The sequence below is a fragment of the Trachypithecus francoisi genome, unplaced genomic scaffold (genome assembly GCF_009764315.1).
Source record: "Trachypithecus francoisi isolate TF-2019V2 unplaced genomic scaffold, Tfra_2.0 Lachesis_group1, whole genome shotgun sequence".
Lineage (NCBI taxonomy): Eukaryota > Metazoa > Chordata > Mammalia > Primates > Cercopithecidae > Trachypithecus > Trachypithecus francoisi.
Genome location: NW_022681454.1, coordinates 16189035 through 16202234, shown reverse-complemented (window position 1 = coordinate 16202234; position 13200 = coordinate 16189035). Strand labels below are relative to the sequence as shown.

The 13200-nt window shown below is 41.5% G+C and overlaps 1 protein-coding gene across 1 annotated transcript in view; it reads left to right on the top strand.

Annotated features, from left to right (window-relative positions):
• Positions 1–2071: 2071 nt before the first annotated feature.
• The window catches only part of LOC117085188 (PC4 and SFRS1-interacting protein-like), a gene marked incomplete at its 5' end in the record, with an annotated part of 33366 nt that continues 22237 nt past the window's right edge, over positions 2072–13200 (top strand). The window contains one exon of the mRNA XM_033213839.1: positions 2072–2080. Within this exon, the coding sequence (XP_033069730.1) occupies positions 2072–2080 (9 nt within the window). The remainder of the gene's footprint in view (positions 2081–13200) is intronic.

Sequence of the window (13200 nt, the reverse complement as noted above, 5' to 3'; positions counted from 1 at the left end):
TCGGCAACCTCTGCTGCTGATACCCAGGCAAACAGGGTCTGGAGTGGACCTCAAGCAATCTCTAACAGACCAACAGACAGTCCTTCTGACTGTCAGACGGAAAACTATCAAACAGGAAGGACACCTATACCAAAACCCCATCAGTACGTCACCATCATCAAAGACCAGAGACAGATAAAACCACAAAGATGGGGAAGAAGCAGGGCAGAAAAGCTGGAAATTCAAAAAATAAGAGCGCATCTCCCCCTGCAAAGGAGCGCAGCCCATCGCCAGCAACGGATCAAAGCTGGTCAGAGAATGACTTTGACGAGATGAGAGAAGAAGGCTTCAGTCCATCAAACCTCTCAGAGCTAAAGGAGGAATTACGTACCCAGCGCAAAGAAACTAAAAATCTTGAAAAAAAAGTGGAAGAATTGACAGCTAGACTAATTAATGCAGAGAAGATCATAAACGAAATGACAGAGATGAAAACCATGACACGAGAAATACGTGACAAATGCACAAGCTTCGGTAACCGACTCGATCAACTGGAAGAAAGAGTATCAGCGATTGAGGATCAAATGAATGAAATGAAGCGAGAAGAGAAACCAAAAGAAAAAAGAAGAAAAAGAAATGAACAAAGCCTGCAAGAAGTATGGGATTATGTAAAAAGACCAAATCTACGTCTGATTGGGGTGCCTGAAAGTGAGGGGGAAAATGGAACCAAGTTGGAAAACACTCTTCAGGATATCATCCAGGAGAACTTCCCCAACCTAGTAGGGCAGGCCAACATTCAAATTCAGGAAATACAGAGAACGCCACAAAGATACTCCTCCAGAAGAGCAACTCCAAGACACATAATTGCCAGATTCACCAAAGTTGAAATGAAGGAAAAAATCTTAAGGCAGCCAGAGAGAAAGGTCGGGTTACCCACAAAGGAAGCCCATCAGAATAACAGCAGACCTCTCGGCAGAAACTCTACAAGCCAGAAGAGAGCGGGGGCCAATATTCAACGTTCTTAAGAAAAGAATTTTCAACCAAGAATTTCATATCCAGCCAAACTAAGCTTCATCAGTGAAGGAGAAATAAAATCCTTTACAGATAAGCAAATGCTTAGAGATTTTGTCACCACCAGGCCTGCCTTACAAGAGACCCTGAAGGAAGCCCTAAACATGGAAAGGAACAACCGGTACCAGCCATTGCAAAAACATGCCAAAATGTAAAGACCATCGAGGCTAGGAAGAAACTGCATCAACTAACGAGCAAAATAACCAGTTAATATCATAATGACAGGATCAAGTTCACACATAACAATATTAACCTTAAATGTCAATGGACTAAATGCTCCAATTAAAAGACACAGACTGGCAAACTGGATAAAGAGTCAAGACCCATCAGTCTGCTGTATTCAGGAGACCCATCTCACATGCAGAGACATACATAGGCTCAAAATAAAGGGATGGAGGAAGATCTACCAAGCAAATGGAGAACAAAAAAAAGCAGGGGTTGCAATCCTAGTCTCTGATAAAACACACTTTAAACCATCAAAGATCAAAAGAGACAAAGAAGGCCATTACATAATGGTAAAGGGATCAATTCAACAGGAAGAGCTAACTCTCCTAAATATCTATGCACCCAATACAGGAGCACCCAGATTCATAAAGCAAGTCCTTAGAGACCTACAAAGAGACTTAGACTCCCATACAATAATAATGGGAGACTTCAACACTCCACTGTCAACATTAGACAGATCAACGAGACAGAAAGTTAACAAGGATATCCAGGAATTGAACTCATCTCTGCACCAAGCGGACCTAATAGACATCTATAGAACTCTCCACCCCAAATCAACAGAATATACATTCTTCTCAGCACCACATCGCACTTATTCCAAAATTGACCACATAATTGGAAGTAAAGCACTCCTCAGCAAATGTACAAGAACAGAAATTATAACAAACTGTCTCTCAGACCACAGTGCAATCAAACTAGAACTCAGGACTAAGAAACTCAATCCAAACCGCTCAACTACATGGAAACTGAACAACCTGCTCCTGAATGACTACTGGGTACATAACGAAATGAAAGCAGAAATAAAGATGTTCTTTGAAACCAACGAGAACAAAGATACAACATACCAGAATCTCTGGGACACATTTAAAGCAGTGTGTAGAGGGAAATTTATAGCACTAAATGCCCACAAGAGAAAGCAGGAGAGATCTAAAATTGACACTCTAACATCACAATTAAAAGAACTAGAGAGGCAAGAGCAAACACATTCAAAAGCTAGCAGAAGGCAAGAAATAACTAAGATCAGAGCAGAACTGAAGGAGATAGAGACACAAAAAACCCTCCAAAAAATCAATGAATCCAGGAGTTGGTTTTTTGAAAAGATCAACAAAATTGACAGACCGCTAGCTAGACTAATAAAGAAGAAAAGAGAGAGGAATCAAATAGACGCAATAAAAAATGATAAAGGGGATATCACCACCGACCCCACAGAAATACAAACAACCATCAGAGAATACTATAAATGCCTCTACGCAAATCAACTAGAAAATCTAGAAGAAATGGATAATTTCCTGGACACTTACACTCTCCCAGGACTAAACCAGGAAGAAGTTGAATCCCTGAATAGACCAATAGCAGGCTCTGAAATTGAGGCAACAATTAATAGCCTACCCACCAAAAAAAGTCCAGGACCAGATGGATTCACAGCTGAATTCTACCAGAGGTACAGGAGGAGCTGGTACCATTCCTTCTGAAACTATTTCAATCAATAGAAAAAGAGGGAATCCTCCCTAACTCTTTTTATGAGGCCAACATCATCCTGATACCAAAGCCTGGCAGAGATACAACAAAAAAGAGATTTTAGACCAATATCCCTGATGAACATCAATGCAAAAATCCTCAATAAAATACTGGCAAACCGGATTCAGCAGCACATCAAAAAGCTTATCCACCATGATCAAGTGGGCTTCATCCCTGGGATGCAAGGCTGGTTCAACATTCGCAAATCAATAAACGTAATCCAGCATATAAACAGAACCAAAGACAAGAACCACATAATTATCTCAATAGATGCAGAAAAGGCTTTTGATAAAATTCAACAGCCCTTTATGCTAAAAACGCTCAATAAATTCGGTATTGATGGAACGTACCTCAAAATAATAAGAGCTATTTATGACAAACCCCAGCTAATATCATACTGAATGGGCAAAAACTGGAAAAATTCCCTTTGAAAACTGGCACAAGACAGGGATGCCCTCTCTCACCACTCCTATTCAACATAGTGTTGGAAGTTCTGGCTAGGGCAATCAGGCAAGAGAAAGAAATCAAGGGTATCCAGTTAGGAAAAGAAGAAGTCAAATTGTCCCTGCTTGCAGATGACATGATTGTATATTTAGAAAACCCCATCGTCTCAGCCCAAAATCTCCTTAAGCTGATAAGCAACTTCAGCAAAGTCTCAGGATACAAAATTAATGTGCAAAAATCACAAGCATTCTTATACACCAGTAACAGACAAGCAGAGAGCCAAATCAGGAATGAACTTCCATTCACAATTGCTTCAAAGAGAATAAAATACCTAGGAATCCAGCTTACAAGGGATGTAAAGGACCTCTTCAAGGAGAACTACAAACCACTGCTCAGTGAAATCAAAGAGGACACAAACAATGGAAGAACATACCATGCTCATGGATAGGAAGAATCAATATCGTGAAAATGGCCATACTGCCCAAGGTGATTTATAGATTCAATGCCATCCCCATCAAGCTACCAATGACTTTCTTCACAGAATTGGAAAAAACGGCTTTAAAGTTCATATGGAACCAAAAAAGAGCCCGCATTGCCAAGACAATCCTAAGTCAAAAGGACAAAGCTGGAGGCGTCACGCTACCTGACTTCAAACTATACTACAAGGCTACAGTAACCAAAACAGCATGTACTGGTACCACAACAGAGATATAGACCAATGGAACAGAACAGAGTCCTCAGAAATAATACCACACATCTACAGCATCTGATTTTTGACAAACCTGAGAGAAACAAGAAATGGGGAAAGGATTCCCTATTTAATAAATGGTGCTGGGAAAATTGGCTAGCCATAAGTAGAAAGCTGAAACTGGATCCTTTCCTTACCCCTTATACGAAAATTAATTCAAGATGGATTAGAGACTTAAATGTTAGACCTAATACCATAAAAACCCTAGAAGAAAATCTAGGTAGTACCATTCAGGACATAGGCATGGGCAAGGACTTCATGTCTAAAACACCAAAAGCAACGGCAGCAAAAGCAAAAATTGACACATGGGATCTAATTAAACTAAAGAGCTTTTGCACAGCTAAAGAAACTACCATCAGAGTGAACAGGCAACCTACAGAATGGGAAAAAATTTTTGCAACCTACTCATCTGACAAAGGGCTAATATCCAGAATCTACAAAGAACTCAAACAAATATACAAGAAAAAAACAAACAACCCCATCAAAAAGTGGGGAAAGGATATGAACAGACATTTCTCAAAAGAAGACATCCATACAACCAACAGACACATGAAAAAATGCTCATCATCACTCGCCATCAGAGAAATGCAAATCAAAACCACAATGAGATACCATCTCACACCAGTTAGAATGGCAATCATTAAGAAGTCAGGAAACGGATTGTGGAGCAAGATGGCCGAATAGGAACAGCTCCAGTCTCCAACTCCCAGCGCGAGCGACACAGAAGACCGGTGATTTCTGCATTTTCAACGGAGGTACTGGGGTCATCTCTCTAGGGAGTGCCGGACAATCGGTGCTGGTCAGCTGCTGCAGCCTGACCAGCGTGAGCTGAAGCAGGGCGAGGCATCGCCTCACCTGGAAGCGCAAGGGGGAAGAAATCCCTTTTCCTAGCCAGGGGAACTGAGACACACAACACCTGGAAAATCGGGTAACTCCCACCCCAATACTGCGCTTTAAGGAAACAGGCACACCAGGAGAATATATCCCACACCTGGCCGGAGGGTCCCACGCCCACGGAGCCTCCCTCACTGCTAACACAGCCGTCTGCAGCGATCTATCCGCAAGGCAGCAGCGAGGCTGGGGAGGGGCGCCCGCCATTGCTGAGGCTTAAGTAGGTAAACAAGCCGCTGGGAAGCTCGAACTGGGTGGAGCTCACAGCAGCTCAAGGAAGCCTGCCTGTCTCTGTAGACTCTACCTCTGCGGACAGCGCACAGCTGCAGTCCATTAGGGGAAAGAGTGGGGGCCGCTGCAGACGTGAACGACTCTGTCTGAAAGCTTTGGGGAGAGCCGTGGATCTCCTAACGCGGAGGTTGAGATCTGAGAAAGGACAGACTGCCTGCTCAGGTGGGTCCCTGACCCCTGAGTAGCCTAGCTGGAGACATCCCCCACTAGGGGCAGTCTGATACCCCACACCTCACAGGGTGGCGTCACCCCTGAGAGGAAACTTCCAAAGAAAGAATCAGACAGGTACACTCGCTGTTCAGCAATATTCTATCTTCGGCAACCTCTGCTGCTGATACCCAGGCAAACAGGGTCTGGAGTGGACCTCAAGCAATCTCTAACAGACCAACAGACAGTCCTTCTGACTGTCAGACGGAAAACTATCAAACAGGAAGGACACCTATACCAAAACCCCATCAGTACGTCACCATCATCAAAGACCAGAGACAGATAAAACCACAAAGATGGGGAAGAAGCAGGGCAGAAAAGCTGGAAATTCAAAAAATAAGAGCGCATCTCCCCCTGCAAAGGAGCGCAGCCCATCGCCAGCAACGGATCAAAGCTGGTCAGAGAATGACTTTGACGAGATGAGAGAAGAAGGCTTCAGTCCATCAAACCTCTCAGAGCTAAAGGAGGAATTACGTACCCAGCGCAAAGAAACTAAAAATCTTGAAAAAAAAGTGGAAGAATTGACAGCTAGACTAATTAATGCAGAGAAGATCATAAACGAAATGACAGAGATGAAAACCATGACACGAGAAATACGTGACAAATGCACAAGCTTCGGTAACCGACTCGATCAACTGGAAGAAAGAGTATCAGCGATTGAGGATCAAATGAATGAAATGAAGCGAGAAGAGAAACCAAAAGAAAAAAGAAGAAAAAGAAATGAACAAAGCCTGCAAGAAGTATGGGATTATGTAAAAAGACCAATCTACGTCTGATTGGGGTGCCTGAAAGTGAGGGGGAAAATGGAACCAAGTTGGAAAACACTCTTCAGGATATCATCCAGGAGAACTTCCCCAACCTAGTAGGGCAGGCCAACATTCAAATTCAGGAAATACAGAGAACGCCACAAAGATACTCCTCCAGAAGAGCAACTCCAAGACACATAATTGCCAGATTCACCAAAGTTGAAATGAAGGAAAAAATCTTAAGGGCAGCCAGAGAGAAAGGTCAGGTTACCCACAAAGGAAGCCCATCAGAATAACAGCAGACCTCTCGGCAGAAACTCTACAAGCCAGAAGAGAGCGGGGGCCAATATTCAACGTTCTTAAAGAAAAGAATTTTCAACCAAGAATTTCATATCCAGCCAAACTAAGCTTCATCAGTGAAGGAGAAATAAAATCCTTTACAGATAAGCAAATGCTTAGAGATTTTGTCACCACCAGGCCTGCCTTACAAGAGACCCTGAAGGAAGCCCTAAACATGGAAAGGAACAACCGGTACCAGCCATTGCAAAAACATGCCAAAATGTAAAGACCATCGAGGCTAGGAAGAAACTGCATCAACTAACGAGCAAAATAACCAGTTAATATCATAATGACAAGATCAAGTTCACACATAACAATATTAACCTTAAATGTCAATGGACTAAATGCTCCAATTAAAAGACACAGACTGGCAAACTGGATAAAGAATCAAGACCCATCAGTCTGCTGTATTCAGGAGACCCATCTCACATGCAGAGACATACATAGGCTCAAAATAAAGGGATGGAGGAAGATCTACCAAGCAAATGGAGAACAAAAAAAAGCAGGGGTTGCAATCCTAGTCTCTGATAAAACACACTTTAAACCATCAAGATCAAAAGAGACAAAGAAGGCCATTACATAATGGTAAAGGGATCAATTCAACAGGAAGAGCTAACTCTCCTAAATATCTATGCACCCAATACAGGAGCACCCAGATTCATAAAGCAAGTCCTTAGAGACCTACAAAGAGACTTAGACTCCCATACAATAATAATGGGAGACTTCACACTCCACTGTCAACATTAGACAGATCAACGAGACAGAAAGTTAACAAGGATATCCAGGAATTGAACTCATCTCTGCACCAAGCGGACCTAATAGACATCTATACAACTCTCCACCCCAAATCAACAGAATATACATTCTTCTCAGCACCACATCGCACTTATTCCAAAATTGACCACATAATTGGAAGTAAAGCACTCCTCAGCAAATGTACAAGAACAGAAATTATAACAAACTGTCTCTCAGACCACAGTGCAATCAAACTAGAACTCAGGACTAAGAAACTCAATCCAACCGCTCAACTGCATGGAAACTGAACAACCTGCTCCTGAATGACTACTGGGTACATAACGAAATGAAAGCAGAAATAAGATGTTCTTTGAAACCAACGAGAACAAAGATATAACATACCAGAATCTCTGGGACACATTTAAAGCAGTGTGTAGAGGGAAATTTATAGCACTAAATGCCCACAAGAGAAAGCAGGAGAGATCTAAAATTGACACTCTAACATCACAATTAAAAGAACTAGAGAGGCAAGAGCAAACACATTCAAAAGCTAGCAGAAGGCAAGAAATAACTAAGATCAGAGCAGAACTGAAGGAGATAGAGACACAAAAAACCCTCCAAAAAATCAATGAATCCAGGAGTTGGTTTTTTGAAAAGATCAACAAAATTGACAGACCGCTAGCTAGACTAATAAAGAAGAAAAGAGAGAGGAATCAAATAGACGCAATAAAAAATGATAAAGGGGATATCACCACCGACCCCACAGAATACAAACAACCATCAGAGAATACTATAAATGCCTCTACGCAAATCAACTAGAAAATCTAGAAGAAATGGATAATTTCCTGGACACTTACACTCTCCCAGGACTAAACCAGGAAGAAGTTGAATCCCTGAATAGACCAATAGCAGGCTCTGAAATTGAGGCAACAATTAATAGCCTACCCACCAAAAGAAGTCCAGGACCAGATGGATTCACAGCTGAATTCTACCAGAGGTACAAGGAGGAGCTGGTACCATTCCTTCTGAAACTATTTCATCAATAGAAAAAGAGGGAATCCTCCCTAACTCTTTTTATGAGGCCAACATCATCCTGATACCAAAGCCTGGCAGAGATACAACAAAAAAGAGAATTTTAGACCAATATCCCTGATGAACATCGATGCAAAAATCCTCAATAAAATACTGGCAAACCGGATTCAGCAGCACATCAAAAAGCTTATCCACCATGATCAAGTGGGCTTCATCCCTGGGATGCAAGGCTGGTTCAACATTCGCAAATCAATAACGTAATCCAGCATATAAACAGAACCAAAGACAAGAACCACATAATTATCTCAATAGATGCAGAAAAGGCTTTTGACAAAATTCAACAGCCCTTTATGCTAAAAACGCTCAATAAATTTGGTATTGATGGAACGTACCTCAAAATAATAAGAGCTATTTATGACAAACCCACAGCTAATATCATACTGAATGGGCAAAAACTGGAAAAATCCCTTTGAAAACTGGCACAAGACAGGGATGCCCTCTCTCACCACTCCTATTCAACATAGTGTTGGAAGTTCTGGCTAGGGCAATCAGGCAAGAGAAAGAAATCAAGGGTATCCAGTTAGGAAAAGAAGAAGTCAAATTGTCCCTGTTTGCAGATGACATGATTGTATATTTAGAAAACCCCATCGTCTCAGCCCAAAATCTCCTTAAGCTGATAAGCAACTTCAGCAAAGTCTCAGGATACAAAATTAATGTGCAAAAATCACAAGCATTCTTATACACCAGTAACAGACAAACAGAGAGCCAATCAGGAATGAACTTCCATTCACAATTGCTTCAAAGAGAATAAAATACCTAGGAATCCAGCTTACAAGGGATGTAAAGGACCTCTTCAAGGAGAACTACAAACCACTGCTCAGTGAAATCAAAGAGGACACAACAAATGGAAGAACATACCATGCTCATGGATAGGAAGAATCAATATCGTGAAAATGGCCATACTGCCCAAGGTGATTTATAGATTCAATGCCATCCCCATCAAGCTACCAATGACTTTCTTCACAGAATTGGAAAAAATGGCTTTAAAGTTCATATGGAACCAAAAAGAGCCCGCATTGCCAAGACAATCCTAAGTCAAAAGGACAAAGCTGGAGGCGTCACGCTACCTGACTTCAAACTATACTACAAGGCTACAGTAACCAAAACAGCATGGTACTGGTACCACAACAGAGATATAGACCAATGGAACAGAACAGAGTCCTCAGAATAATACCACACATCTACAGCCATCTGATTTTTGACAAACCTGAGAGAAACAAGAAATGGGGAAAGGATTCCCTATTTAATAAATGGTGCTGGGAAAATTGGCTAGCCATAAGTAGAAAGCTGAAACTGGATCCTTTCCTTACCCCTTATACGAAAATTAATTCAAGATGGATTAGAGACTTAAATGTTAGACCTAATACCATAAAAACCCTAGAAGAAAATCTAGGTAGTACCATTCAGGACATAGGCATGGGCAAGGACTTCATGTCTAAAACACCAAAAGCAACGGCAGCAAAAGCAAAAATTGACACATGGGATCTAATTAAACTAAAGAGCTTTTGCACAGCTAAGGAAACTACCATCAGAGTGAACAGGCAACCTACAGAATGGGAAAAAATTTTTGCAACCTACTCATCTGACAAAGGGCTAATATCCAGAATCTACAAAGAACTCAAACAAATTTACAAGAAAAAAACAAACAACCCCATCAAAAAGTGGGGAAAGGATATGAACAGACATTTCTCAAAAGAGACATCCATACAGCCAACAGACACATGAAAAAATGCTCATCATCACTCGCCATCAGAGAAATGCAATCAAAACCACAATGAGATACCATCTCACACCAGTTAGAATGGCAATCATTAGAAGTCAGGAAACAACAGGTGTTGGAGAGGATGTGGAGAAATAGGAACACTTTTACACTGTTGGTGGGATTGTAAACTAGTTCAACCATTATGGAAAACAGTATGGTGATTCCTCAAGGATCTAGAACTAGATGTACCATATGACCCAGCCATCCACTACTGGGTATATACCCAAAGGATTATAAATTACTCTACTACAAAGACACATGCACACGTATGTTTATTGCGGCACTATTCACAATAGCAAAGACTTGGAATCAACCCAAATGTCCATCTGTGACAGACTGGATTAAGAAAATGTGGCACATATACACCATGGAATACTATGCAGCCATAAAAAAGGATGAGTTTGCGTCCTTTGTAGGGACATGGATGCAGCTGGAAACCATCATTCTTAGCAAACTATCACAAGAAGAGAAACCAAACACCGCATGTTCTCACTCATAGGTGGGAACTGAACAATGAGATCACTTGGACTCGGGAAGGGGAACATCACACACTGGGGCCTATCATGGGGAGGGGGGAGGAGGGAGGGATTGCACTGGGGAGTTATACATGATATAAACGTCATGCACATGTACCCTAGAACTTAAAGTATAATAAAAAAAAAAAAAAAAGAAAGATGATAATAAAATCAAGAACACATGATAAAAATCCAAATGCCATAACATTTGTATAAAGTATTTATAACTTTGCATATTTGAGGATTGGTGAAATAAAAACACATTCGAGTTAGAATTCCTTAGGGAACTCTAACTTTTCTCAAGTTTAAATTTTTTAAAAAGGTTTGATTTTAAGCCCTACTTACTTCTGAAGTCTATGACTGAGCATCATTCTTTAAAAAAAAAACAAAAACAAAAAAACATGCCTAGAGGAATGCATTTTGAAACACAGGACTTAATAATGCCCATTTCGTCAGGCTGAATAAGATCATATGAAATAACTGTATTAGGTAGGAAACTACTGCACTCTCTATACCTGTCCTACCCTGTTCCTCTCTCAGGAAGGCTGGCTCTGGGATCTCTCTCCCTAGACTTCAGTTTATTGATCATGGTTGGCTCTTGGCCCATTGGAGGCTAATTTATAGGTTGGTGAGAACGTATTTGGTAACTTGGCTAAATAATGGCTTTAACTGCCAAGACCTATGTTGCCCCACTGAACCAGTGAGATCCTATTTCTAGTGGCCTTTGAAGGCAGCCTATTTTAGAGAGAATGAATTCTCATTGCCCTAACAGTGGTCCAAGAGACTGGGGAACAGTGCACTATCCATTCAGTCACAAGCTGGCACCTGATGGCTCAGAGTTTCCCATGTGCTGAGCACACTGCAGTCTCCATGTGGTCTGTCTGAGCACTTGTTCCCTGCTCTTCTTCATTTCCTGTACGTTTTATGGGAAACTCCTCCTCCTTGCTGCACCTTGAATGAGGTTCTGCACTGTACAAGTCAAGCAGCCTAATTCACCCGGCACAGAAGGTGGCCCAGGAGCATCCAGGAAGGGTGCTTTCTAGTGATGTCTCGCTATCGTTCATGCTGCATTTGATAAACACACCAGTGCCTGTTTGAAATAGGCTACACGACTGGGTGTGGTGGCTCACGCCTGTAATCCCAGCACTTTGGGAGGCCAAGGGAGGTGGATCATTTGAAGTCAGGAGTTCAAGACCAGACTGGCCAACATGGTGAAACCCCATCTCTACTAAAAATACAAAAATTAGCCATGTGGGGTGGCGTGTGCCTGTAGTCCCAGCTACTTGGGAGGCCAAGGAAAGATAATTGGCTTGAACCCAGGAGGTAGACGTTACAGTGAGCCGAGATCATGCAACTGCACTCCAGCCTGGGTGACAGAGCGAGACTCCATCTCAGGAAAAAGAAAAGAAAAGAAATAGGCTGCACACACCAGTTCCTTGACTTCTCTCTGATTATTTGAGTTGGGTACCATTTTTCATATTATTCCCTTTTTAGAGATCACGAAACTGAGACAGTTAGGAAGTGGGGCTGGAATCAAAGGCAGGCAGTCTGAGGTCAGAACACGCACCCAAGCCAATGTGCCATTCAGCCCTCAGTCGATACCAATTCCCTTTTTCTTCCTAGTTTTTCTTCATAACACAATTTCTTAAGAGTCTTCCATCTGCTTGTGAGGTCAAACTAGGTCATTGCTTAATCTGTCTATTTACCTTAAAGCTTCATAATTCAAAAACTTCCACCATAGCAGATTGTCCCCTTTTTTCCTGTCTGCTCTTTCCTCCTGTGATTTGCATAACAGAGTATCTCACATTTCTTGAGCCTTAACTCAAGGGAGTCAAATGTACTCTGCAGTAGAAACAGGCATGAAACAGAGGGGAATGCAGTAGAAGGAAGATAACTTCAATATCTGACCTACTTTCTTCTTTGGTGTTTGACACAGGAATGACTTTAGAAGTATAAAGTATAACTTGAGGGACTATGGAAACTTTAATCATTCTGGTACAATTTTTCAGACAATTCCTCCAACTAAAAATATTTTCTGTACCATGAAAGTGAATTTTTTCTTCCTTTTAAAATGCACGTGTTCATGAAAAAGAAATGCACGTGACTTCGATAACATCAGGGTGTGAATGAGTTTGTTTGTGACACAAAAGAAACACCCAGAGTTAGAGGACCTTGGTTCTCAGTCCCTATTCTGCCATTTTTCTGGCTTGGTAGCTTTGGGTCAGTCACTGAGGTTTCCTGAGCTCTAGATTCTTCACTTGTAAGATGCCTGCCTTCCTTGTGAGACTCTGAGGATGATACACTGTATCCATAAAGTTCCTCATGCATGGTTGGGTTGAACATACTGCAGTGTGACACTAAACAATATCCGTTATTGTGAGCAGGAACAGCAGGAGGTCCCTGAGTCTTCGTGCTGTACTTAGGTATAAACTCACCTTCATAAAGCTGTTAAATTTCTTCATCTGTTCTTCATCTGGGGAAAATCTCATATTCTTTACAGGATTCTTATGAGGATTAAATAACAATGATGTAAAGATATAAGTTGCCAGTAAACACAAATGATTATGACTGCTACACAAATCCTTCATTCCAAAGATATTTCTTGAGTGGAAAACGTGCTGCGTGTCAGACAGAGCATAA